We start from the raw sequence: 27,882 nt of genomic DNA on the forward strand, positions 1-27,882 counted from the left end.
GAGTGAAATAAAATGGATAAGCAACCCATGGAATGGGAGAAAATAACCACATCATAAATCTGGTGGGGGGTTAATATCCAAAATGTATAAAGAACTACAGTTCAGGGCCTCCCCGGTGGCGCAGCGGTTGAGCGCTGGGTTGCGAAGCTGCCCGCGGCCTCTGCAGTGCAGGTTCGATCCCCGGCTGCTCCCCTGCCACCGGAGGAGAGTCCCGCTTGGCGCGCAGACCTCTCCTGCCACCCGCTGCTCCCCTCAGCAGTGTACCATGGTCCTTCTGCCTGCTCTGCTCCCCACTCTGGCTCTGGTGAATTCTCTCACCCTCCTGTGCTTCTGACTGTACCCAGTGCTTGTATAAATAAATAAATAAATCTTTAAAAAAAAAAAAAAAGAACTACAGTTCAACAAAAACTTATACAAATGATGTACAGATGGCCACAAGTACATGAAAAGATGTTGAGCATTAAAAGATATAGTTAGAAAAGGTAATCATTAGGAAAAATGCAAATCAAAACCAATGAGATGACATTAAACCTGTAAGGATGACTACCAGCAAAAAAACAAGTAATAGCAAAAGTTAGTGGGGATATGGCGAAATTGGCTGTGGTGATGGCAGGAATGCAAAATTGTACAGCTGTTGTAGAAAAGATAAAAACAGCCTCAAAAAATGAAAAAAAAAAAAAAAAAACCAGAATAACCGTATGACCCAGCAATTCTACTTGTAGGTTGGGTATATACTTAAAAAGAGTGGAAAACAGTCTTTAAGAGATGATTGTAAACCCTTATATCAGCACTATCCACCACAGACAAAAGGTGGAAGCAAGCCAGGTGTCCTGCAGATGAATGGATGAATAACATGAACCTTGAGGAAATTATGCTGAGATACAGTCATAGAAGGACAGATACCCTAAGATCCTACTTATTTGTGGTACCTAGTGTAGTCCAATTTCATGGAGACGGTGAATGGTCCCCACAGTTGGTGGAGGGAGAATGGGGAGTTAGGTTGTTTAATGGATAGTTTCACTTTGTGAGATGAATTTGGAATTTTGAGCATTGCTTGCATTACAGTATGAATGTATTTGATACGATGGAACTAACATTTTTAAAAGGTTAAGATGGGCCTCCCCCCTGGTGCAGCGGTTGAATGCTGGGTTGCAAAGCTGCGCGCAGCCTCTGCAGCTCTGGTTCGATCCCCAGCCACTGGGCAAGGGGCCCACATGGCGCGCAGACCTCTCTTGCTGCCTGCTGCTCCCCTCAGCAGTGTATTTCATCAGTCTGCCTGTTCTGTTACCAGCTCTGGCTCTGGTGAATCCTCTCACCCTCCCACGCTTCTGACTGTACCCAATGCTTGTATAAATAAATAAATCTTTAAAAATAAAAAGGTGAAGATGAAAATTTTTATGTTCTACATTTGGCTGCAATATTATAAAGGTTTTTTTAATGAGAATTACAAATTGATACTTTAATCCTTGAAATTGTTTTGTGGTGCAGATTAATATGTAAATTTGACTAGATTGGTGGCTTGAAAACTCTTTGTTCTTAAGTCCTTTGAAGCCTCTGATTCACCTCCTAAGCTGGGCTGCAGCAAAAGGTAAAGCAAAAGAAGCCATATAGGAAGATCAGAAACTCTTGAGTGTGTGATGAAATGTCTGAATATTGTTATTTACAAAATCAATGGTGTTGAGTTTGCATATGGAAATAGGGAAGTGGAGATAATTGAACCTGCATGTATTTCATTGAAGGTGGCTTTTCATCCTGTTTTTTTGTGGCCCATTTCTGAGAGGTTAAGATACTCGGGATCTGTCTGGTACGTGAGTGTAAAACTAAAGATCATGTTACTAGGAACGTGGACACTTAAGATTGCAACTTGTATCACACAAATCCTAGACTTGTGTCCAGAACTGTTTGAACTGCGCCAGGGTCCTGTCAAGACAAGATGAGAACTGTGAAGACAGCTGCAGCTTTCCTTTACAAGTGCTACCCACTCCTCACCAAATGTCTTAAATGTAGCCTCACAGCTCTCAGATAGAGGTGTTTATTGGATTGGAAGTTAATTGCGATCTTGAAAACCTTTCAACGAACATAATGTCTGTCTCAATCTTAATTTTTGATGACTGTGGACCTTTAGACTACATCTGCTGTGTTGAACAATAAAAGGTCTTATTTGTGTTGAACCAGAAAAAGGGATAGTAGGACAGAAGGTAGTGAGCAATACTTGTTCAGTTTGTATATGGTAAATTGTCAGTTCCTACCCCATTGCCATAAAGAATTTAAAATTTATGGCTTGGTTTCAGTTCTTGGAATGAATTTCAACAGATAGGAATCATGAAGGCATAAGCTGCCTTTTGGGAAAGAGAACCAGTTGGTGGGGGGATAGCTTAGCAAGTGACAGTTTATAGAATTCTGGTATGGAATAGAATTTAGGTTCTACCTTTTATCTACTTGAAGACTGTTGTTTTGTTTTCTGATAATTATTTTGATTATCTGAATTATCCCCAGGGGCAGGAATGGAATAAGGGAAAACTTGTGGGTATAGCTTTAAGCAATTTTCCCCATCAGTATACTTAATACATAATTATTGTGTGAAGTACACCATTAGTGATGTTTAGTACAGTCACAGTATTGTGCAGCCATCACCACTATCTAGTTTCAGAACATTTTCATGACAAAAGGAAACTTTGTACCTATTATAGTCAGTATGCTCTTTAAACTTAATTATTCAAATAACTTAAGTACACTCTTCAGGTATTTGAGGATTGCTAAGATGTGAAAATTGAGTCTGTTAAGTCTTGGAGTTCCAGAATAATAAAATTACATCCACAAGATAAAATCCAAATGTTTAGTTTAATACCTTTTTTCTTTTTTTTAAAGATTTATTTATTTATTTATATAAGCACTGGGTACAGTCAGAAGCGCGGGAGGGTGAGAATTCACCAGAGCCAGAGCGGGGAGCAGAGCAGCCAGAAGGACTGAGGTGCACTGCTGAGGGAAGCAGCGGGCGGCAGGAGGGGTCTGCATGCCATGTGGGACCCTCCTCCATGTGGGACCCTCCTCCGGTGGCCAGGGAGCAGCCGGGGATTGAACTGGTGCTGCAGAGGCTGCGGGCAGCTTTGCAATCCACCGCTTTTATCCATTGAGAAATGGATAAAACTATTAGAAGTTTACATCTAGAAAAAACAAACAGTAGCATGTAAGCAGGGGAAGCCCTAGTTTAATACTTTTAACTTGAAAAATAAAAACAAAACACTGTGCTGTCTTTTAATTTCTAAAAGATTTACTTTATGCATATAAGATTTGGGGTTTAGGTAGAAAGGGGGAGGGTGAAGGGATTCACCAGAGACAGTGTAGGGAGCAGAACAGGCAGAATGACTGAAATACACTGCTGAGGGGAGCAGCGGGCGAGACAGAAGAGGTCTACTATACCATGTGGGTAGCTTTCTGGTCAGAGATCAAACTCATGCTGCAGAGGCTGCTTATAGCTTCATATGCTGAGACTTAACCTTTTGCGCCCCCAGGGAAGGCCTATACTGTGTTGTATTTAAAAACTATAAGGAAGTAATAGTTAAAAGATGACCAAGTTTAACTGACACTTCTCAGATACAATTTTCATTAAGTTCATATCATACAAATGTGATAAAGCTTTATAGTCAAATACGTGTTTTGGCTAGTCAAAAACACAGGAATATGTGACTTGCCAAGTCTTTAGTGAATAGTCGCGGTCATACTATGTTTTGTAGTGCAGTGTCAGAAAACCTCCAATCTTGGTTTCTTTTTAAGCACAATGTGGAAGTCCTTGGAATCCTTTCTGATGATGTAGAAACTGATTCTGTAGCCCCAGGTGAAAATCTCAAAATCAGACTGAAAGGAATTGAAGAGGAGGAGATTCTTCCAGGATTCATACTTTGTGATCCTAATAATCTTTGTCATTCTGGACGCACATTTGATGCACAGGTAAACCAGTTACTGTAGTTGTCTTAGTAGTCTTTTTCTAGATAAATGAGAATTTAAATGTCCTTTGTTCTGATTATTGGTAACATGTTATTCTGTTGTCGAAGGGAAACTGAAATAGAATAAACACTTTCATTGTGTACACACAGGTCTTCAAGGTAGTAAGTTCTTACTGGCTAGGTAGGGTTCTTTTATAGATTCCTTTTAATTTTTTGTTTCCTGTTGATATTTATAAACACACGTATGTATATCATTTCACTCAAGTGTCTTTCATTTTATGTAGAGCACAGTTGCCTTGAAAATCATGGATTGTCTATTTCCAGACAGGAAAAAAGGCACTTTTTCCATATTACAAGCATCCTGATCTCCAGAATGACAATAGATAATTGGTGTAGGCCACAGAATTTTTGAGTTCTTTTACAAGGGATTACCACTGACTGATCAAGTTAGAATCTGATGTTGGATACATGGTTGTTCACTCTTACTGAACCTTAGCTATTGAGAAATGGATAAAACTATTAGAAGTTTACATCTAGAAAAAACAAACAGTAGCATGTAAGCAAGTGATTAATGTAATTCCTTGGGGTAAAAAGGAAAGGCTTCCCAGAGAGAAAGTGTTTTTAAAGTGTGACTGAATGCTGGGCAAGGAAATCACAGCTCAGGCTTAGAGGTTAGGTAACTGACCTATCACTGCTAACACAAAAATGAGGCACTGAGAATGTGAGTTACATATTCTTATGCTACTATTTGGCACTTCAGAGCATTTGATTCTTTTTTACATCAGGAATGAAGATGTGAATTTTTTTGTTTGACAGATAGTGATTATAGAGCACAAATCCATCATCTGCCCGGGTTATAATGCGGTGCTTCATATTCATACCTGTATTGAGGAAGTCGAAATAACAGTGAGTTTTCAGATAAATGGATTTTTGTTTGTTTGGGGACTTTTTTTATCTTGATAATATCTGATCAGCAATAGTGATACCCTCTAATTTACATTTCTGTTCTTAAAGATTCTTTCATTGGACATTTTTCTGATCTTCTACTCCTTTCTTCTTGGACAGGCCTTAATCTGCTTGGTAGACAAAAAATCAGGAGAAAAAAGTAAGACTCGCCCCCGTTTTGTGAAACAAGATCAAGTATGCATTGCACGTTTAAGGACAGCAGGAACCATCTGCCTTGAGACCTTTAAAGACTTCCCTCAGATGGGTCGATTCACCTTAAGGGATGAGGGTAAGCTTTGAACTGATCTCTAACAGTATGCCCACGGTGCTTTAACTTTGGTCATTTTCATCATTCAGTATAGGGCACATTACAAGTTGATAGAAAACTTGGACATATGTTCCATAATATATTCATAAAGTGAATGTTTTATGAGTTGAATGAATTGAACAGCAGACAGAACTGACCATGCATTTTAGCATTAACGCTCTAGATTAAATAGTATAAGAGTATAAAGTTTTGTATTTTCTAAGTTGGGGGTTCTGAGAACCATTTATTTACTAAATAAGACATCTCTATGCAATCCTTTGTAATATGTGTGCTTACAGCCTATCTTGAAGGGCTTAGTCCTGTAGGGTAAGTTTCTGCTAAGCACTCCTACCTGGTTATCTTACTTTTGTAGTCAAAATGTTTTAAAATCAAATGCGATAAATATTGGCCGCACTTATATTTGATGGGGTGGGAAGAACAAATGGGCTGCCTAGATCAATAGTCTGTTAAAACACCTAAGTTTTTCAAGGGTTTAATATTCATGTTCTTTTGCCTCCCTCCTGGGGAATCAATAGATTTGTAATTTTCCTGCGTTATAGGCCGTAAGGTCTTCAGTATCATGAAAACAAAATTACATTCATTAAACATTTCTCTGTGGATAGTTATAATTATTTTAAGACTGGAGAACTTAGATAAAATTTTACAGTTCAGTTGAAATCCTTCATATGTTCTAATTCTATTCAGAAAAAAAAAATTATATCTACTGAATGTCAGGAACTATGCTAGGGCAGCACTGGGAATATAATGATGAATACAGTATCTGCATTTAGCTTAAATTATTTTTGGTGATAGTGAAACTGTTGGAATTTTTCTACTAATGTTAGTAGAGAATGTTACCATTTTAGCTGGCAGAATCAGGGAGACAGAAGTAAAGAAATTAATGTAGCTAGAATTCTTAACCCCAGAATTATTTTTTGCTAAAGAATAGCTTACTTTTAGGTGTTTCAAGGCTCCTGGTGGGTTCTGTATCTTCTAATAGGATTGGGAGCCCTTTTTAACAGTTACATTGAGATGATTTATATAGCATGAAATTGATACATTCAAAATGCATGATTTAATATGTTTACATAGTTGTATAATCACTACGTTTTAATTTTAGAACATTAGAACATCTAAACAGAAACCCTTACACCCGTGTAGTCAGCCCCTGTTCCTATCTCCAGTCCAAGGCAACCACAAATGTCTACCCTATTTGCCTTTTAGGAAATGTCATATAAGTAAAATCAGTAGAATTCATGGCCATTAGTGTCTAACAGTGTGGTTCTGAGGTTCAACCATGTTGTAGCATGGATTGGAATTAATTCCTTTTTATTAGTATTCCATTGAGTGGTGGATAATTACACATTTTACTTTAAAGTATAGGTTTTTGAATTAAGAAAGCATATTGTCTATTTAGTTCCCCCCTCAAAAAGATCTATTTATTAAGACTGCCGAATCAGAAACCATGCCTTTTGGTGGTAGAGCCATTTAATTTGTAATTTGCATTGTAAAAGGTATATTATTTAAAATAAGCTTTAATACCTTATATATCCTTGCTGTTAACTACTGAAAGGTTTTTTTTAAAAATTTCATTTTTAGGTAAGACCATTGCAATTGGAAAAGTTCTGAAACTGGTTCCAGAGAAAGACTAAGATTTTCTTGATGACCCTGCACAATACTGTGAGGAAAATTGACTGCAAAAGCCTACTTCACACCGCCTTCTCTTATTTTCTGCCCATTGACAAAACCTCTCCCCATATTTTGCAAAGAAAAATTCACTGCAAAAAGTCCACATTATGTCAGCTTTCTCATATTGAGAGCTCTGCTATGCCACTGTTGAATTTTTCCCAAGATTTTTTTTTCTGCCCTCCACCCTCACACCCCGCTTCCTTGGACAGATTTGGCAATAGCTTTATAAGTGATGTGGACATAATTGCCTACAATAATGAAAACCTACAGAAATTTTATTTTTCATTTCCCCCTTAGGCATACTTAGACTCCTCCACTCCCCCAGGCAGATCATTCTGAGTGTGCGAGTGTGTTGTGTGTGCACATGTTTCAAAGACAACTACCATGTTAATAAAATATTCAATTTGAAACCCTTTTCGGTATTTGAATTGCTTTTGAATAATGTTTTTTATCTGGATGTAACATTGTTGCATTAGCTTTTTAACTTTACCAAGTAATTGAATACATTTTATTACTTGGATTTTTCTAAACTCTTTCCCTATCCACTACTTTAAATGAGGCATTTACAAACAATGTTAGTTTGTATTGAAGGAAAGTAGTTTTGATCCATTCTTTTGATGGTTAATGCATACATACAATTAAATACCTTGATGCAGCTGTGACACTGCTTTATTAGGTCTATCAGTTATTTTATGCCAATTTATATTTTAACACGATTCTTAAAATACAGTTATTTTGAAATAAAAGAACAGCAAAATGTCTTATAAGATAATAAAATTGTACCCCTACAAAAAATTCCATTAACTTGTTAAATTAGTGAAATTTACAACAAAGAAAGCATGTTGAGACCTGGCAAAAATGCCTCCTTTAGTATTTATAAGAGCTGCATGTATCTAGTATGAAAAGCGTATCAATTGCAAGTGCCAGTTCTACAAATTACTCACAGTTTACTATTTGTATCCGTAATTTTAAAGGTTGGATGACCATTGCTGGTTAAGCTAAAGCTCACCCAGCAACTAAATGAACACATATTTAGAAACATCAGAATCTGCACAGACTAAAGTTTAACAGTGATAAGTAGAATCAAGCACAGTATATGTTTTAATTATTTGAAATTGACTGTTTTCTTAAGTGTAAAGTTGAAATTTGCTAAACTATGATTTGGATGAACCACAAAGCATTGTGGTGGTTTTTAGATTGACAGCTGACTTTCTGCTACAATATCATGACTGAAATTTTAATGAGATGAGAATAAATGGGAGCTGAAAGACAATTTCTGGGTTTATAACAGAATGCTCCCTTGTTGAGTATTGCCATTTATATCCAAGACTGGGTGGGGTTCTTTTAGATTGTGGTTCATCTCTAAGTAAGAAATTTTGTAAATGTATAATGATACTTCCTTTCTCTATAATCTTCCTCAGAAAAGAAAAGCCTAGTCAGACTGTTTCCAGTCACAAAACAAAAAACATAGTCCTATTTTCTTACTATAGAATCCCCATTTGTTTCAAAAATGTGGCCACATCTTAGGGACAGAGCAAAGTTACTGTCCTGTACCTTCCTATGACTATACTCATGACTATTAAATTGCATGCAACTTAAATAAATTTTATTATGTCTGTAAATCTCGGCTTTTATTTTTCTGGGAAATAGAGGAGCTCTAATCAGTACTTAATAACTTTTTGTGCTTCTAAGTTAATAACAAAAATACTAGCAATTGCTTGGACTTTAATGAATCTTTAAAAGCTCGAGTCTTGAAATTATTTCCAAAGATTTCCATATTCAGATTGAACATATTTTAAAAATCAGCTATGTTTGCTATTAAAACATTACACTTTGAGAATATTATGTGCACGTTGCCAAGACTTAAGTAAAATGACATGGGTATCAATTGTGAAGGGCATACTTGATTGGGGGGAAAAGGTAACACACAAATGTAATTGTAAAATTAAAGTTCCTTGGCTTCTTGCACATCTGTGGAAATAGATTATTTAAAAAGAAGTCTCATTGTTAAATTAATCAACACTATGTTCTGGGCTTTTAGGTTCTTTGGTATGTATTCTCTCTCAAAGTGGATGCATTTTAAAGTCAAGAGTTAGATGTACTGGCCAGTGATGTGAACGAGGAAATAATATACCTGACCTGAATTGGCAGTGTGTAGAGACGTTAGCCCTTTAAAAAGCAGTGAATTGCTCTGCTGTCGTTTTTGTTGTCTTCAAGGGCAAGTGTATTTATATGGTGGACAATGCAAAAATATGGTAATTGGCTTCATATTTAGGATATTATATATCAAAAACATTTTCCCCCAGTACTTTTAGTTTAGCACAGATATTAGGATCAGAATTTTCTTTGCATCTTTCACATTAATATTCTTTATAATTTTCATGCTGTTAGTTTTTTTAATTAACTGAATTTAAAGGTAGTGGCATATTTGCCAATTTAAACCTTTATGTTTTAGCGTGCATGAGGAGCTATTTCCTGGTTTTAAATTGCAAAACAAACTTATCCAGTGAAAATCTATGTAAAATCAAACCAAAAGAGTTGGGTGTAAGCTGTACTGCCATGGCATGAAGTGACATGTAGTGAAGAGTTCTTGATGAAGTAAGCCTATGTATATGTCTCTGTTTTGAATTGAAAGTCTCAAAATATGTAGTAATTTAATGGAAAAGCTTTATATATATGTTCACTGTAACGAAATTCATAATTGTCTGTTCACATAAACTATAAGAACTGCTTTTACAATGTGGGATGGACTTTGAATGTAATGTAACTGAACAATTACTGGCATCCTCTCAGCTGAAGTTGCAGATATTTTGGGTCTTTGAACAAGGTGCAGTTTTGCAACCCAAGAAAAAGGTGAACTGATGGGCAAAACTGCTCCCATGATGAACTTGAAAAAAATCAACCAGACTCCCTGGCAATCTTCAGGAATACTAGTTATGTCTAATTCCTCCATGTCCTTTGATGACTATTCCACATGACAGCATTCTAGAGCCTTCCCTCATTGGCATGGACTTCCTCATGGACTGCTGCTTCATGGATGATAGCTTCATTGCTTTGGGTAGAGAACTAAGGTAGTCAAGGAACAGATCGAGTTTTTATAATAGCTCTTAACATCTGGCTACCTTCAACCTTGAAGCCCTTTGTGAAAATCACAGCTCTTTAGCTTTGACTGTAGAATGATTAAATGTCATATTCAGTGTTGGCCTACCTTATCAGAATAAAGTGTGCCATTAATCCTCTCACAGACATATGTAAGGTAGATAGCAATCAACAGAATTTAGGGACAATTTTCTGTCTCTAAATATTATGGCTTTTATGTCTTCCAGCTAATTTTTTCAATGACTCTAGCAGATGCCATCTAATACATTCATGATCTTGTTTCTTAAGAGATCTTGCCATGGCAACAACTTACTAAATGTAATTACTTATGTACAACTTGAAAAGATATTAAGTTTAAATTCAGCAGTTAGCTGGTTATATTAGATTTCATAATAAGTGGAATAGAAGTATTTATTTTCCTGTAGTAGCTCAGTGGACTCCATTTGAACCAATTTACTTCCAGAATTAAGACTGGGTGGATTTGGTTCAGCTTGTGATGGTTTTGGCTCTAGAATAGTCTTGATTTTCAATACCCTAGCACATACTGCGTCTTCCCTTCAATAAATACACTTCACATACCTCTAATCCTAAGCTTCCTTGAAACAGTCATATGCTAGCCAAATTGTTTACTAAAGAATGTTGTAAGGGCCTGGAGATGTGGGAATGGAGATTAAAGCCTTTATGTTCTCCAATATAAGGGAAAAGCAGATAGGCACCATGTCTGATCAGGCAGAAAATCAGAATTTCTTAGGCAACCTTAGGATAATAATTGTCTCTTCTGCCTTGTCATACATGCCAATTGTGCCCTTCAGAACTTAATGTGGAAACCTCAGGTTTGTGGACAGCAAAGATAGAATGACATTTGTGCTTCCTGAGGTTCTCCTCTGCCAGGCACATTAGTGTAGTGCTTCAGATGTCAGCCCAAGTCCCTGCTACCTCCTTTCCTGCTGCCCGGGAAGAGTTTGTGCTGGAGCCAGAGCTCCTGTGCTCAGGTGATCATCCACATGCATTAGGTGAAACAGGTCTAAGCCTGGAAGGTCTGCATTTCAAGGACTCACATTGAGCTCTCAGAAATTGATACCAGTTAGTTTCTTCTGTTGGTTCTAAAGGAAATGTGGATCTCTCAAGCCAGGATCTAGTGACTAGTTTTTGCTAAACAGCAGGTTAATACCTAGCTCTCATTTTTAAAAAAAAAACAAAGGGAATTGACTAGGTTTGATTTGTTTTTTTTAAAACTTAATTCCAAAGCATGGCAGAATGCTCTCAATAGGAATTATGGGAACCCAAGGTAAAGAAGCCTTTTTCTTATGATTTGTAGCTACCTACTGTGCCTGACTTGGTGCCTGTGTGAGGATTAAGCCCTTAGTCTGCTCTTGCAATTATTCAAATGACTGAAGTTAAAAAATTTGCTTTTGTAATAACAATAAAAATTGTCATCTTCCCTTTTGAAGGATTGGTCTGTTTATTTATAACCCTATTCAGTGTTGTACAGTCCTGTTTTTATATCAAGTTTTAGGACCACCTAATAGCAGATCTGGTGGATTGGGTGGAATCAATAACATCTGTGGTATAAGGGATTTTATAAATGTGTTATGAGGTTATATTATGCAAGGCCTTTGTACCATGTATAACACATCAGCAACCCCTACAGTAAGTTAGAGAGGCTTAATAATAAATAGCTATCACAGTATGTGGTTTTATTTTGTGTGTGGAACAGCTGTGGAAAAGCAATGATTCTATCAGCACTAAGCATCTCTATTTAGTATTTCTAATAATGATCAAGAGACCAAATAGTAGTTGCCTTTCTTTTCTGTGTGAGAATAAGAAGAAATTGACAAACAGGTAGTACACACAGTGGTCAATGAAATAAATGGCAGCAAAACATTCCTGCATACCTGTCTCTTACTCCATGAGTTGGAATTCATTCTAACTCAAGATAATCAGTCTTTCTTAAATCAAGATAATCAGTCTCTAGGTATTTGACATTAAATGAGTCTTAGCTTATAATCTGTGAGGAAAGCTTGCTATCAAAACAGGTTTACTCTATAAAGTTCTAAATAAATGGCTGATGACATTTTCTGGTAATAAACCACTTTTCTACTCTTCAATCAACACATTTCTACACATTTCCCTGCTCTTCAAACATTCTGTCTGTTGAAAAAACAACCTAATGTGTTTGGGCATCAAACCACATAGGCACTAGGCACTATACTGCAGTGGACAGAAGAATACCACAGAAAATCTTATACCTCATGGCTCATGGAATCAGAGACAAGATCTTTATGTATCTTAAATAAAAAATAACATCAATACTTTGGATGCTATAGATTTGCAGTAACTATGTACTACATCTCCCAACCTAAAATAAATGCTAATAAAATAACATGAATTTTAAAGTTATCCTAATTTAAAATTACGATCTTAAAGAAAAACTAGTCTCTGGTCCTGTGAAATAAGAGATTCAAGACTGGGCCTCCCTGGTGGCGCAAGGGGTTAAGACGCAACCTATGAAGCTATCCACAGCCTCTGATGCACAAGTTCGATTCCCAGCTGGCCAGGGAGCAACCCACATGGCACAGCAGACCTCTCCTGCCTCGCCCTCTGCTCCCCTCAGTGTACTTCAGTTAATCTGCCTGTTCTATTTCCCATTCTGTCTCTGGTGAATCCTCTCACCCTCTGCACCTCTGGCCTGTACCCCAGCTCTTGTATGCATAAATAAATAAATCTTTAAAAAAAAAATACAAGAGATTCAAGAAAACATGTTTCTTTAGCCTCTTTAGCAACAAGGTTAAAGCCTTTATGGCCACTCTATAAGAAGAATGTGGAAACACCGCCATGACATCTTTTTGTCATTTTTATCTGCCCTCTTAAATTCAACGTGTTAGTCTTAAAGTGAAATTTCTGTTATCAGAATATATCCTTAAATTCTTTCTGATGGCTGTGTACGTCCAAATTACTTGCATGAAATTTTCCTGTCTTTTGTTAGGAATGAGGACCTAAAATAAGAAAAAACCCTGTAGCTGATGAGTATTATCTTGTCATCCAAGTAATTGAAATACAGCCCTTCTGTTCAAAACTAGACAAAATATTTATCTTCTCCATGTGCATTAGGTCACATTTAGTGTTTCACATTTTCCCATTGCTCATGGTTCATATCAAACATTGTACTTTAACGAAATAATCATGCCCAAATACATCATGAAAAAGCCAAAAAATTTTGATTTCTAGGAGCCCAATGTGCATGTTTAAGGCAAGCAAACTCTGGTTTAAGAGTCAGACTACTAGAAATAAAAATCTATTGGTAATAGTTTAGCCAGAGGGCTAAACTATTGTGATTATATTGAGTTTCAGCTGTTGTTTCACTTAATTGAAAAACTATAATCCTCTGAAAGGACTGGACAAATAACTATACAATTACTATACAAATTACTTAAAACAAAAGCAATCTCACCATATTTATTTCTTTAGAAAATATACTATTATATCACAAAAATGAACCATTTTCTATTAATATGTCCATCCTGATTCATTCCCAAAATGTTATATTGCATATTAATTTCCAAAACAATTCACATATTTCAGGATACTTATATTACATTTATGTTTTGTTTAACTCACTCTCCTTTATTTTGGCTGTCAATTACTGTGTTTCATTTTAAAAATTCATTACTTTTAGTGAATAAAAAACAAATAGGTACATATAATGTAACAATATGCATACCCAAAGTATCTTGATTTTAAAAGTTCTAAAAAGAATTGATAGCTTTAAAATATTAAGTTATTTAATTCATGCATAAAATATTTACTCACACTACTGGAGAGAATAAGGATTTGTTCTAAAAGTTTAATTGGCAGAGAAAAGATGTTTTCTAACGTAAATCCAAAAGTTTAATACTAGAATAAAGGGAGTACATCTCTGCAAAGGCAGAGCCCAGATTTAAAGCAGGTGCTCAGAATTGCTAATCTGGCTTTAATAGTAGGCACAGAAACTTAGGATAAATGCCTTCAGAAATTTCACTGAATCATGAGAATGGTTTCAAACTCAACAGGCAAAGCTGAATGAGGATTTTTTGAAAAGTTACTAGACTTTGTTAAAAGTATGTCACTACTGACTTCAGAGGAACAGAAATAGTGACTGGAACCAGACTGTAAGGAACCGGCATGGAGCTGAAGTCACTCTACGAGACCTATAGAAAAGACCAAAAGGTAGAGAAGAAGGAAAGGGGGGAAATAGGGGAGCAGCAGCAGTATGACACTCTTTCTTAACAAGTGCACATACGAAGTAGAAAGACAGCTACCGAAAGAGGAAAGCAGAGTAGAATCTCAAGGAGGCAGACAGGGATGTGCTGATTCAGTATGTGATCACCATATGCCAGGCAAGCCTGTGTGTACCCAAAGAAGGCTTTACTACTGAACACATTTAGGAGATGAGGAAAAAGAGTTAAGGATGGTTCCCAAGTTCTGGCTTGTGCAACTAGGCAGTTGGCAGATGCCAATGACAAAGCATAGAAGTGTGTTTGAAGGGAATATGAGTTTATGGTGGGACTTGTTAGGTATCAGGTTCTTATAGGAATTCTAAGTGAACACAGTTGATGGATTTAAAGATGGAAGGTCTACAATTTCCTATTATCTATCATTGGAAAACAAATTATCGCAAATTTAGTGGTTAAAGATAAAAAAAAAATTATCTCACAGTTTTTGTGGGGTAGGAATCTGGGCACAGTGCAGCCTGATGATTCTTGCTCAGGTCTCATGGGTCCACAGGCATCTCAGGGTTCCGCTGAGGAAGGCTCCCCTGTCAAGCTCGTCCAAAGGTGGCTGGCAGACCGCCTCAGTAAGAGGGAGGAAGGGAGTACTTGAGGTGGAAACTACTGGTCTTTTTAGAACCCACCCTTAGATGTGCTGGCCTGTCACTTCTGCTGTATTCTATTCCATGGAAGCAAGTCGCTACGTCCAGACCATGCTCGGGGAAGGAAATGAAGTTCCATCACTAGTGTCACAATTTGTGTGTGACTCAGCTTTAAAATGTTCAGATTAACTTTTCTAAAGCACAATTCGCCACTACCTCCTCTCCCCACCACCAGCTGAAAAACGTATCTGTATGATTTCTCCAAAATACAAATCCTCAGCTTGATAGAGAACAAATTCCTTAATCCATCGTCCTAGCCTCAGCCCTGTTTCTCCCCTCCCATCCGTAGTCCAGAGACTAACTGCTTCCAAACACCTGCTGCTGTCTCTCCTCAAGTCATGTTGTCTCCTTGGCCCTGAATTCAGGAGTCAGAGCTCTGACAGTGCCAAACCTCTTTTCAGAATACTAGAAAACAGTGAGCTAGAAAACAGTGACACCAGAAGCCCAAAGCTATAATTTATAACATTGCTCTAGAAGGAATTCCACCTGAACAGTAGATTCTAGAATGGACAAGTGGAAGCAGGGGCCAAAGACTTAAGATAATGCTTTCCTCCAGACTGATGAAGGACAAAGTCATTGGAGCTCAGCAGAGCCAGGCTCTGCTGCCCGGCTCTGGCGACAAGGGGGCACCTCCGAAAACAACGGACAGGAAAGGCTGCCTACTCCCATTTTCCCATTTTTCAAAAACCTTTATAACTACTCACAAAAAAAGGCTAGAAGCCCCTGGAACGTCCATCAAAAAGCTCCTAAATTTCCGGCCTTCGATCCCCAGGGTGGAAGGCCATCGTGGAAAGGAGGCAGCACTGGAGCAACCTCGGAGTCACTGAGAGAAGAGGCAAGAAGCGGCACGCCAAACTACTAGATGTGTTCAAAGAAAGAAAACGACGAACTGGAAACCCAAACCTGTGAAAAGAGAAAAACGTGTTGTTGTAGAAACAAGTTCTAGCCCTTTACCCAGGCAGAGGGAGAACAAGCGGTACCTCAGGAATGGTGAGGTCAGGAGGAGCTTTATTACTCATGCTTGAGGTCCCAGACCTGGGTAATCCCATAAGGTCTGAGCACCGGTTTAAAGACCAGGGGTTCCTTTTATACACAACTGTGTCCATATCTGTTACATGGATGGCATCGCTTTTCAGCAGACACAACCATTTGCGGCAAAGTCCCCAGACAAGGGGGCAAGGCAAGGGGGGAAAGATGCAGGCATCCCGGGCTGGCCTTGGAGAAAGAGACCAGCTGGTTGGCTGCCCGGCCTTGTAGATAAGAGCGCTGAGGCCCTGGCCAGGAATCTTGAAAGGGAAGGAGCCGTAAGTCAGCAAACTTGTTGATTACGCCTGCACTGGATGTTCACTGCACCTGGGCTGGAAGTTCTGCTGGACTCTTTATTATATTCATTTGCTCAATAATATTTTTTCTCATCAGTGTAACTGGAACCCGTCTGGAAGGTTCTGGGAGGGGCAGGCTAACCGACGTCAGCTCCCGGGATGTGGGAGGCGGCCCCTCCCCCCCTTACCTGCCTGAGACGCGAAGCCCAGGCGGGACCGGCTCCAGCTCGGGGTTCGGTTCGGGGTTCGGGGCCCCACGCCGCGGAGCCGGCGCAGGCTGTTTCCTGGCGTTAGAATTTCACGGAATCCGGCCGAGGCGGTGGAGCTGCCTCCACGCTGGGGTTCGGCGCTGCGCTGGGCCGCTGGGGGTCCCGGCAGGTGGCGGCGGCCCGGGGCTCTCGCTCTCCCCGGGCGGCCGGCCCCAGGCAGGGCGGCCGAGGCCCCCGCCGGGAGCGCGGCAGGGCCTCCTCTCCCGCCTCCAGGCGCCAGCTCCATTTCTCCCGAGGGCGAGCGCGGGAGAGGGGTCGCGTCTCACGGAAGCGGGGAGCCCGCGAGCGGGAGAAGCTTCGCCTCAGGGACCGGGCTCCGGCACCCGCCGCCCGAGCAGTTCGTCTGCGCGCGCCAAAGCGCCAGGGCGCCGCGCCCCGCCCCGTCCGCCAGGAAGTGACGTAGCGCCGCCGCCCGACTTCCGGCCGCGGCTGCGCGTGCGCACAGGCCTCCAGCTGCGGGGCTCGGCACGCGCGTGTGCACGAGGTGAGGGCGACATGGAGGCCGCGGCCTCGACCGCTCCCGCCGCCTCAACCGCAGCCGCAGCGTCGACTCCAGAGGCCCCGACGGCGCTGGAGCAGCTGGACGAAGAGCAGGTGGGTGGCCCTTGCGGCTTGGGAAGCGGGGGGCCGCGGCCCGGGGAGGCGCGGGGTGCGCGGCCCGGCCCGGGTGTGGGCCCCGCGCCTCAGTGGGCGCCCCGGGCTTTGGGGGGGTCCCCTGCGGGGGAGCGCAGGCCGCCGGCTGCTGCCGCCGGCCGTAGGCGCCCGCTTCCCGCAGGCCTGCGGCCTGACGCTTGCAGCGGGCTGCAGCCGTAACTTGGGGTGCCTTTGGGTGCTGGCGAAGTCGCCTTATTTGCAGGCTCCTGTGATCCCCGCGTGGGCGCTGCGGCCCTCCGGGGGTCAGGGGGGTGCGGGACGCCCCCCGCTCGGTCCGGGAGCCGTAAACGCCGGTTACTCGCCTCGTGGATTGCGCTTTTCCTGGGGTTTCCGCTGTGGTGGTTGCGCGCGAGGCCAGCACGTTGCCATCGAGACCAGTGTTTTATGTAGAGACGCTTTTCGGTGGACGAAGAGGGTTCCAGAAAGCAGCTTCTGATGACCCGAATTGCGAATTGCAGGGTTCTGATAGGGTGGTGGAGGTTGCCCGTTAAGAAATTAAACGGCATGGAATATTACTCAGCATTCAAAAAAGATAACCCCATGCAATTTGCAGCAACATGGATGGAGCTGGAAGGGATCCTGCTCAGCGAAATAAGCCAGAAAGAAAAAGAAAAATACCGGATGGTCTCACTCATAGCAGGAATCTAGAAAACCTAAATTAGGGACCAGAAAAATGAATAACTATAAGAAAGAAAAAAATCAAAATCAACAAAAAACTATGAAGCAGAGACACTCTATGGAGGGTGGGGAGCGGGGAGGGGAGGGATTGGGGTCAAAATAAGGGGGTTGCAATTGTATGGGGAATATAAAAATAAAATTTATTTTAAAAATAAATAAATAAAAGTGGCAAAAAATAGCAAAAAAAAAAATTAAACGGAAAGAAGGTGTTGGGAGGAGCAAATGCGAAATTAGGTTGAGGTTGGACTGACTTGTGTATCTCTACCCTGCAGATTAAAAAGGCGGTGGAAGTTCTGTTGACACACACCAAGTCCAGGAAGAATGCTAATGGATTGCTTCTGAATGAGAATGAAAATTTCTTTTTAATGGTGGTCTTATGGAAAATTCCAAGTAAAGAACTGAGGGTCAGATTGTAAGTTCTGAGCTTCTGTCTTTGCTGTTTTTCTCTGCTGAGTCATTCTGTGTAACTTAGTTCTGATGGAAGAATGTGCCAGTAAAATCTCGAATGGAAATAAATATACATGCTTTAAAAAGCCATCGGGAGTGCTTAAAATTAACCTAAGCAGTTTTGAATCCAAAAACCTGGTTTTGGAGAAGAAAGGTAGAATAAGTCACTCAGCCTTTGTATTTTCATTGAATCTGATCGCTGTCCTTGCCAAATTAGTTCCAAATTCCTCAAGACTTGTGCTTTATAAATTATTGAAAAGTGAGGGCCTCCCCAGTGGCGCAGCGGTTGAGCGCTGGGTTGCGAAGCTGCCCTGGTTCGATCCCCGGCTGCTCCCCGGCCACCGGAGGAGGGTCCCACATGGCGCGCAGACCTCTCCTGCTGCCCGCTGCTCCCCTCAGCAGTGTACTTCGGTCCTTCTGCCTGCTCTGCTCCCCGCTCTGGCTCTGGTGAATTCTCTCACCCTCCCGCGCTTCTGACTGTACCCAGTGCATGTATAAACAAAAAAAACAAATAAATAAATAAAGCATGCCTCTATTAAAAAAAAAAAATAATAAAATAAATTATTGAAAAGTGAAAGAATGCTTTATGAAAAATTGGCAGTTATGTTTCCTTATTGCCCGAAACCTTAAGTCTGAGATGCCCTCTCGTATAGTTACCAGATTTGGCAGATGAAAAATAAAAGTGATTTTTTTAATATAAGTAGATCCTGTGTAATATTTGAATATTTGGGGCTTAGTTATATTTAAAAAATGATTCCAGTTAGCTTGGCTTTTCTTTCCGGCAATCTTGCCTCTCTGGAGTCTCTCAGTTCCTGAGTGTCAAAACACTTAATCTTCAAAAGAGAGCTGTTTGTAGGGGAGTTTGTTTCTTTTCTGTTGCCCAAGGGGGGTGGGAGTGAGAATGGTTCGAAAGACCTTTCTCACAACTGATTGTGCACACCTGCCCCAGCCATATAACTTCAGAGATGACTGTGTATCCCGCATGCAGTTTTGCTTCCACACCTCTGCTTGGGCAGGTTTCCTCCTCCCTCCCGTTTTCTGGGATATTTTCCTGCCTCTTGTTGATATCTGGCACTTTCTGGCTCTGCACTCTTACCTTCTCATTTGGGGAGTTACACTGCCCTCTCTGCTCAACTGAGGACTGTTTTCCATTGAGCCTCGAACCGGGCATTTCTCTAGCAAATGAGTTAAATCTTTTTTTCCTTTTTGAAACTCTACATAATAGTCACCGTATATTTGTTGGTCTCATCTCTTAACAGGTTGATAGAGTCCAGAGTTTGCTATGACTTAAAGTTCTAAACTCCAGTTGCGTTGAAACTAGATGGTTATGGCACAGTCTAGTATGTACACATATATTACAACTTACAAAATAAAAATTATGCGTGCACTATTTGGGGGTCTTTGATTAAATATTAACTTTTGTATCCTAAATAGTGACACTAGCCTAACGATATTTGTGGTGACTTAACTTGACTCTTAAGTCTCTTCTTTGCACCATTGAAAATTAGACGTATTTTTAAGTGTTCTCAGAGTACTTGGTTTAAATAGCATGAGTGAAGTTCATTGAACCGACAGTGAATTTATTGTGTGTTCTGAGGATTATAAACACACATTTTGTCTTCAATGCTTTTTTCCTTGTTTCCATCTCTTGTGTTTTGCAGGTCTTTGCCTCATGGTATTCGATCAGATTTAGCAGATGTTTGCTTATTTACCAAGGATGAACCCGATTCAACTCCTGAAAAAACGGAAAGTTTTTATAGGAAGCTTTTGAACAAGCATGGAATTAAGACCGTTTCTCAGGTAGAGAGCAGGTTACTATTTTCAAGACAGTTCAAAGATGTGACTCACTTGAAGTAATAAGTAGTACATTCCTGTGTTCCCTGGTATTTCTCCTAGTTGCTTAAGCTTAAATTTTCTTTTTTTAATTCACTTCTCATTTGCTCAGTAGGGCACACTCTACCTTCCTTATGGATGAGCTCTTCAGTTCTGTTGACCTAAAAGTTCAGTATGTACATCAGTAACTTTTAGATCTTGAAGATTTTACAAAAGGCTGCTCCACGCCTCTGGGTTTAACTGGGCACTCCGCGCCCTGTCTTGTAGTCCTTGGCGTAGTTTCTCCGGCTGGGTCTCATCTCTCTTGTCTCGGTATCCCCAGCGTTGAGCCTCGTGCCGAGCACGGTCTAGGCAGTCATGTAATTGCTAAACTCTAGGACATTGCAAAATCTGAATAGAGGTTGTTGCTCAGGTATTTTAATCTTGTTTGGATTCTAATGTTTGTGTTTTTACTTCCTCTTCTAGATCATTCCCTTTCGAACCTTAAAAACAGAGTATAAAGCCTATGAAGCCAAGCGCCGCCTCTTGGCTAGTTTTGACTTCTTCCTCACTGATGCGAGAATTAGGCGGCTTCTACCCACACACCTGGGGAGACATTTCTATCACAGGAAGAAGTATGTTACTTTGTAATGACTAGTTATAAGTAGTGTGACATTTATTGGTGTTTCACACTGTGCTATATAAGCGTCTGTGTGGTGTTGCAGATTTCCAGTACCTGTAAACCTGCTGGCCAAGAATTTATCCAAAGAGATCAATGAATCTATTGGTGGAACTGTCCTAAACATCTCTAAAAGTGGTTCTTGCAGGTGGGTGGATAATCTTATATTTAATAATGGTTTTAGAAACTTTTCTATAAGGTCATGTTAACAAAGATAGATCATTCTGTTCAAACCATGCTCTGTTCTTTAGACGTCAGTTTTCTAGATCGGAGCTGTCTAGTAGAACTTGTATAGTGATGGGAATGGTCTATATACTGTCCTGTGCAGAAGTCCACCCCTGTTCCCTCTCTACCTTCTTCCCCCACTGTTTTTCCTCTTTTGCTCTATATCCCTCTCTCCCACTCCCCACTTGCCATTTTTCCATATGGGAAGCCAAGGGTGTGTTTGTGGGCAGGTGGCTAAGGGCACGCAGTGGTCAGAGCCCTCCACCCGCCCCCACTAGTCTCATTTTGAGACTGCCTAGCCAACGGTCACCCTGCATTTTGGCTCCCATGGCAGGAAGGCAGGGGGCTGACAAGGGCAAATGGATCCACTGGCTGAGCAATGGGCACTTCCATGCTTCCTCTTGGCCAGAAGGTGAATGTTTGTTTTAGATGGCAGCTGGGTCAGAGCAGTGGAATGCTGAGAGACAGTGGCAAGCACTCCTCTTGGGGGCAGTTCCTTTCTGAACCACATTTGGGAGTAATTACCCTCAGAAGAGCTTGAGAGCTGACTTGGCGGTGGCCTGTTTATTACACAGAGGTCAAACTCCCCCTGCCTGGCTTGCTGACCCTCCTGGCTTACCTCTTAATGATATGACCCGGTTCAGAAGAAGGGCAGTCTGAAACACGAAAAATGATCATCCTCCTTTCACATCTATTGAGAATAACCTTGTAAGAAAATCAATTAATAGGGCCTCCCCAGTGGCGCAGCGGTTGAGCGCTGGGCTGCGAAGTTGCCCGCAGCCTCTTCAGTGCCAGTTCGATCCCCAGCCATGGTGAGAGTCCCACATGGCGCGGCAGACCTCTCCTGTCTTGCCTGCTGCTCCCCTCAGCAGTGTATTTCATCAGTCTGCCTGTTCTGCACCCCGCTCTGGCTATGGTGAATTCTCTCACCCTCCCATGTTTCTGACTGTGCTTGTATGAATAAATAAATAAATCTTTAAAAAAAAAAAAAGGCAAAAGACAATTAATAAAGTACATTCACGGCCCAAAGATTTTGATGTTTTAGAAACTCTTTCGGATTGTGCATGTGTGTTTTTTACATCCCTACACCCGCTTGTGCATTGCTATGAAGTGTTCTTATAAATCTTCTCGTCTGATTGTTTTGACTGCAGCGCTATCCGCATCGGCCACACTGGGATGCCGGCTCAGCATGTCATCAAAAACATCCTTGCTGTCGCCAAGGGGCTTGCACAGAAGTTGCCGGAGGTACAGTCTTGCAGCAGCGTCATTGGTAATTCATTTAAAAGAAAAAGAGCACGCGTGATCATGTTATTCTTCTTTGTTTCAGAAGTGGGAGAGCGTCAAACTCTTGTATGTGAAAACTGAAAGGTCGGTTTCTCTTCCCATCTTTTCTTCGTTTGTCAGCGTTCAGGGTGAAGCCAAAGGAGTACGCACTCCTAGCCAAAAGAAAAAGGTGAGTAGACTTAAATACTGGGTGTGCTTAATTAAAGATGTAAACTTAGCCCTGAGAAGAGAGAACTAGGCTCCCATTCCTGTCGTAAAAGCAAAACTCCTCTTCAGATTTCCTTCAGTTAGTGAAGATAGGGACTGGTGCAGGTCCTGCACAGAAGCCAAGCGACGTGTCAACTTTTGGGGGCGGGGGGGGGGCATACCAGTGATTTTAATTTTCATTAATTTTTTTCAAAGGACTGATTAACCTTAGAAGGGTCCTGTGCAGTGGGTAGAGATGCACCTTTTCATTAAGTATTGTTGTTTACAGGCAGAATGTTGGTTACCTTGGGCCGACAGATGCCTCACTGGGTTTGGAGCGCCTTCCTGTTCTCTCTGCTTTCAGTGCATGTGACCGGTCCTGCAGTTACAGAAGCTTGCTGTTTACCGGGGGTTTCCACATGCCAGTTCCTCTGTCCTTGGTGCCTTTGACTCAGGATGGTCATTTCATTGTAGAATTATTTTGAGATAAGAAAAATTCTTTGTTTGGAGGATTTACATTTTTGTCTTCGGGGCACTCGGCCAAGGACCACGGAAAGGAGTTTTGAGGTTCCCTGGGTGACTCAAAGCAAACCATCGCCATAGCTTCTGTTCACCTATACCCTGGGGGATGTACTAGGGGCCTCTTTGTGCAATCCCCTTGGCAACAGCCAGGATGTTTTTGATGACGTCCTGAGCCTGCATCCCAGTGTGGCTGATGCGGATAGCACTGTGGGAATACAGGGATTTGAATTCCTTGTTCATCCTTATTCCCCACTTCCCCACGTGGCCGTTAAAATAGCAAATAGTCTCAACACAAAGTTGGGTTGCTGTCACCACGTTGTGGGGGCACAGCAGCTGCTGCTGAGCGGAGCCTATCGTGGGAGCTGACTTGGTGGTGGCACCAGCCATGGCTTTAACTTTCACCTGTAACCTGTGAACGATTGGGGCTTTTTGTTAGGTGTTAGGTTTTGTTTTTATATAAAGATTTATTTATTTTTACTCAAGAGCTGGGGTACAGGCCAGAGGTGCAGGAGGGTGAGAGGATTCACCAGAGATAGAGTGGGGAACAGAACAGGCAGACGGGGCGAAGACACTGCTGAGGGGAGCAGTGGGCACGACAGGAGAGGTCTGCTGTGCCATGTGGGAATCTCCGTGGTGGGCCAGCAATCAAACTGGCGCCCAAAGACTGCAGATACCTTTAAAGCACTGCATCCAACCCGCTGCAACCCTTTTTGTTATGTTTTTAATAATAGCTTTATTGAAAAGTAATTCATGTCACAGACTTGACAGTGTAGGACTATACTTCATTTGTCTGTAAATGAGGTCGACTTGAACAAAATCTATGACTACTCCAAATGGGCAGATTCTGAATATTGATAATTAACCACATAGAATGCCCTTAACCTTGACACAGACAAAATGGAGTTGAGAGCCTCCCTGGTGAACAAGGGGTTAAGCACAGCACTATGAAGGTGTCCACAGCCTCTACAGTGCAAGTTCAATATCCCCTGGCCAGCAAGCTACCCACATGGCGCAGCAGACCTCTCCTGTCTTGCCTGTTCTGCTCCCCACTCTGTCTCTGGCGTCTCACCCCCTGAACCCCAGTTCTTGTATGCATAAATAAATACATCTTTTTTAAAAAAATGGAGCTGAGATGAGAGTGCTAGTGGCAGGTTTGTTTCCTCAGAGGCTTCACAGATCAAGGCCCTTTCAGGGAGCATACAGATGATCAGAACTGCAAGTGCCAGGTTGATGCCATGTAGCCCCTACTCAAATTATGTTTGGTTTTTTGGTAGGAAGCGAGAAAACAACAAAGGCGAAAAGAATATCTGCAAAAAAAGCGACTTATGAAAGAGGCTGCTGCCGCTCCATCGGCCCTTACTAAAGCTGAGGTGACCCCTAAAACCAATGGTACTCCGGCGAAGGGCCCTAAGCCCCAGAAGGCAGAGACCCCAAAGCATGACAAGAAAAAGAAGGGTAAAGGAAAGGCTGTAGTGAAAGTGCAAGACGAATCAGAAGATGAGATTCCATTACTGGTCCCAATTGGAAAACCACCTGCTAAAGAAAATGGGCAGGTATGTTTACTAATACTTAGTTCTGATACTTAGTTCTGACAGCGGGTTGATACAGGGGCCACTGTGTCTGGCAGGCACAGCAGAGGTGGGCGAGGGGGCAGGGCAGGGGCTGGAGGGGGCGGCATTGTTTGCATAAATCTGATTGAATTGAAACCTTTTGTAATAAAGATTTTGACATAATCGATGAAAAATGCTCCAGTCAACCCCAGCCCTGAAGACAGCATCAATACCCACCCCCCCTTTAAGTGTTGAAGTGACAGCGAGTAAACACAGCCTTTTATATGCCTTGGGACTTGGGGGAGGGAGACTTGACCAGAGTCATCATGCTGGGAAACAGGGCCTGTCCTTTTGAAAGGGCCAGGGTGGACGACTGGGCCATGGTTCAGTTTCTGAGGCGAGTCCTGGATCTGTCATCTAGTCAGTCTGAGAAAACATAGCAGGCCCTTGGGGCCCCTGCTGGCTACTGGATCCTGCCTCTGAAGCCTTCCCAACACCCAGCCCTTAGTGGTTCCTCACAGAAATTTGGCTTCATGGCTTTTGAGGGAGGTGATTTAAAGGAACCAAGTTTTTAGTTCTTTAATAGTTATTTTTTTTTTAAGATTTATTTATTTGTTTGTTTGTTTATTTATGCGAGCACTGGGTACAGTCAGAAGTGCGGGAGGGTGAGAGAATTCACCAGAGCCAGAGCGGGGAGCAGAGCAGGCAGAGGGACCGAAGTACACTGCTGAGGGGAGCAGCGGGCGGCAGGAGGGGTCTGCGCGCCATGTGGGACCCTCCTCCGGTGGCCGGGGAGCAGCCGGGGATCAAACCGGCGCTGCATAGGCTGCGGGCAGCTTCGCAACCCAGCGCTCAACCACTGCGCCACCGGGGAGGCCCTCTTTCATTGTGTCATTCCTGTCATCCACCTTGAAAGTGAGGGGGTGTAGGTTCCTAGGAGGCTAGAGGGTTGCCTCACCTTGTATTGAGGACTCAGGCCCCTCTGGGTGCAGGTGCCCTGGGAGTCCTGGGTTTTATACTTTACCTATTTTTTGCTTTATCTTACCAGTTCCCCTTAAAATCTTCAGTGACATTTTCCATCTACCTAGTATCCCCCCCAAATGTTATTAAGGTTCTTAATGTTTGAAATGAACAAAAGATCAGCATACTGATCATGAGCTGTGTCCCTGTGAGACACAGGGAGTGTGTTGGCCATTTGGGTGGGAGGCGAAGCTGGCGTTGATGTGGGTCAAAAGTGGCGGGCATGTTGGTGACCTTTGAGCCCGCCTCGGAAGTAGGGTCAGGTATGTAGCGTGTGAAAGCTTCGTTATTCGTAGTGAAGCCAAAGTGGGGAAGGGATGTGTCCTTGCAGTGATTTGTATAAAGTTACTCAAAATAATGTTTAGAATTTATAGTGATTAGGAAATACTCATGAAATTATGAATAGGGCACACTCTAACATACACCCCAGTTGGTTTTTACACACACAGTTTGGGAACCCCCTGCTGTCTTCCTGATCCCTGCCCTCACCATGGGGAGAGGTGGGTTTCCTTTGGACCACGGAGGCTACCAGGGTCTTTTTCAATAGTCACCCGTGGAATTCAGCTGCCTTTCAGAGAGTCTGCCAGGCAAAAGGAAAAGCCTTTCCTCCTTTGCTTATTCTGGGGTGAACCTTTTGGGGGGTTACCTAATAAAAACTAAATCTGGGAGTTACGTTGTCACTTGGTTTCAGTTTTCCTCCCTGGACTGACTTTATCTTTTTCTTAGATACAAAAACAGGACACAGGAAAGAAATCTCAAAAGAAGAGTCCTGGTCCCAACACACCTCGAGGGAAAAAGAGAAAGGCTGTCCCTGCTTCGGACACCCCAAAAGCTGAAGAGCCCAAAACTCCGGGTAAAGGTCCAGGGAAGAAGCCAAGAATTAAGGAAGAAGCAGGGAAAGAAAGAAATCTTCCAATGGGGAAAAAAGACCCAAGACAGACTCCCAAAAAGCCAGAGGCCAAATTCTTCACTACTCCTAATAAATCTGCCAAAAAAGCCCAAACCCCCAAACAATCTACCAAAAAGCCCAAAGTGCCGCAGTCGGCCTGAAATCAGTGACTCCGCCAGGAGGAAGCCGCGTAAGAGCTACCTGAGGAGCTTTTAGGATTACCCAAGTCTTGACCCCCTTGCAGCCCCCTCTGCGTGAGACCTGGACTTGAGCCTATTTTCAAACCTAACAAGTCATTCTGGTGTGTGTTCCTGAGTATGAGAAGCAGTAGTTTGAAGTAAATCCATTTTTTAATTGCTCTTCTGTGTATTTAATATAATAGAGGGGAAATACACAGTGTTTCTCTGTGGTTGTACTTATTATTAAAATAGAACATTTACTATTGAGTATACCTTTGGCATTTCATATTGGCTTTACTTGAATGTCAATGATGTGACTTCATCTTTTCTGATTTTTTTAAATTGAGGTATGATTGACAGTCATTTCAGGTGTACAACATAATGATTCACTGTATATAATGCAAGACAGTTACCACAGTGAGTGTAGTTAACATCTGTCACCGTATGTGGTTACAAAAATAATGTTAACCATTTATTTGCACAGGGTTCATTACTCTGGGTTGTACAGACATCCCCACAGCTTGTCAGTGCGCCATCACAGGCTCCCTGCACCAGCAGCAGAGTGGGCTTAAGGGCGCTTTGGTGATTGTCAAGAATGACTATCACTGGGTTCAGACTGGGTACTGCATTCCTAGTAAGGGCAGGAAAGGCCGAGGTGAGGCTTGCTTTCCGAGGTCATGTGCATCAGAAACATGGGGAATGACCCTTTGGTCTGCTCACCTGGGAAGAGTTGAGACGGCTTTGCTTTTTAGTGGCACAAATAAAACCATTAACTTTAAATTATGAAGGTCTCTCGTGGTAATTTATAATTGTGTCTCCTTGGACATTTAAAAATAAATACATATTTGAAGTGTTATAAGGGTTTAATTGATGTGTTTTCCACAGGAATTATGTTCTGCAGGAAGGTGGTCCGACTTCCCTTAAAAGGGAAGCTTTAGGTCTCTTGTTTTACAGAGGACAGACAACCATGTAGTCATTCTCTACTTGACAACTCTCAGGGCCTGGACATGGGGTTTTCTAATCCTAATCTTGCCAAATAAAGATTTTGCAGTGCCACCATGTGACTGACCTGTCCTTAAGCCCCTGCTGAATGGTGCAGGGGTGTGGCTGGTGGGTGGGTGGGTGGAGACAGTACAGGGTTTCTGGGTCCAGCCTCCAGCCCCTGGAGATTTCATGAACAAAACCCAGATCTGGCAGGATAAACTCAAATGCAGCATTTGTGTTTTGAAGAAATACTGGAATTTCAGTGTCTATACAACTGCTATGAGCATGA

General features: G+C 42.0%; 2 protein-coding genes and 1 long non-coding RNA gene across 8 annotated transcripts in view; 2 read left to right on the forward strand and 1 right to left on the reverse strand.

The window, feature by feature from the left end:
- Positions 1–11,449, forward strand: part of GSPT1 (G1 to S phase transition 1) — a 32,024-nt gene extending 20,575 nt beyond the window's left edge. For all 5 annotated transcript variants that reach the window (XM_037507589.2, XM_037507586.2, XM_037507587.2 and 2 more), the window contains exons 12-15: positions 3,775–3,948; positions 4,761–4,850; positions 5,010–5,178; positions 6,796–11,449. In XM_037507589.2, coding sequence (XP_037363486.1) covers positions 3,775–3,948; positions 4,761–4,850; positions 5,010–5,178; positions 6,796–6,848 — 486 coding nt within the window. In that variant the 3' untranslated portion in view covers positions 6,849–11,449. The remainder of the gene's footprint in view (positions 1–3,774; positions 3,949–4,760; positions 4,851–5,009; positions 5,179–6,795) is intronic.
- Positions 398–16,594, reverse strand: LOC119241923 (uncharacterized). 2 transcript variants are annotated; one of them, XR_005124401.2, is made up of 3 exons: positions 16,404–16,594; positions 14,678–15,796; positions 398–4,477 (listed from the first exon to the last, which is right to left on the reverse strand). It is a non-coding gene; the product is annotated as an uncharacterized LOC119241923 (long non-coding RNA). The 2 variants fall into 2 exon arrangements; XR_005124400.2 differs by having other exon boundaries at positions 398–5,017.
- A 353-nt stretch (positions 16,595–16,947) lies between these two features.
- RSL1D1 (ribosomal L1 domain containing 1) lies at positions 16,948–27,670 on the forward strand. The gene is made up of 9 exons (XM_037507590.2): positions 16,948–17,078; positions 18,089–18,228; positions 19,925–20,063; positions 20,562–20,710; positions 20,801–20,902; positions 22,131–22,224; positions 22,307–22,432; positions 24,246–24,524; positions 26,268–27,670. The coding sequence occupies exons 1-9, from the start codon at positions 16,980–16,982 to the stop codon at positions 26,589–26,591; spliced, it is 1,452 nt and encodes a 483-aa protein (XP_037363487.1). The 5' UTR covers positions 16,948–16,979; the 3' UTR covers positions 26,592–27,670.
- Positions 27,671–27,882: the final 212 nt, after the last annotated feature.

The sequence above is a fragment of the Talpa occidentalis genome, unplaced genomic scaffold (assembly GCF_014898055.3).
Source record: "Talpa occidentalis isolate TD23 unplaced genomic scaffold, MPIMG_talOcc4v2.1 talOcc4.12, whole genome shotgun sequence".
In the NCBI taxonomy this organism is placed as follows: domain Eukaryota; kingdom Metazoa; phylum Chordata; class Mammalia; order Eulipotyphla; family Talpidae; genus Talpa; species Talpa occidentalis.

Bases quoted from the DNA above. Each gene is read 5' to 3' on its own strand.
- RSL1D1 (XM_037507590.2), top strand. From the start codon at position 16,980: ATGGAGGCCGCGGCCTCGACCGCTCCCGCCGCCTCAACCGCAGCCGCA. The intron at 18,229-19,924 runs GTAAGTTCTGAG...TGTGTTTTGCAG, and splicing joins AAAGAACTGAGGGTCAGATT to GTCTTTGCCTCATGGTATTC. The intron at 22,433-24,245 runs GTGAGTAGACTT...GTTTTTTGGTAG, and splicing joins CTCCTAGCCAAAAGAAAAAG to GAAGCGAGAAAACAACAAAG.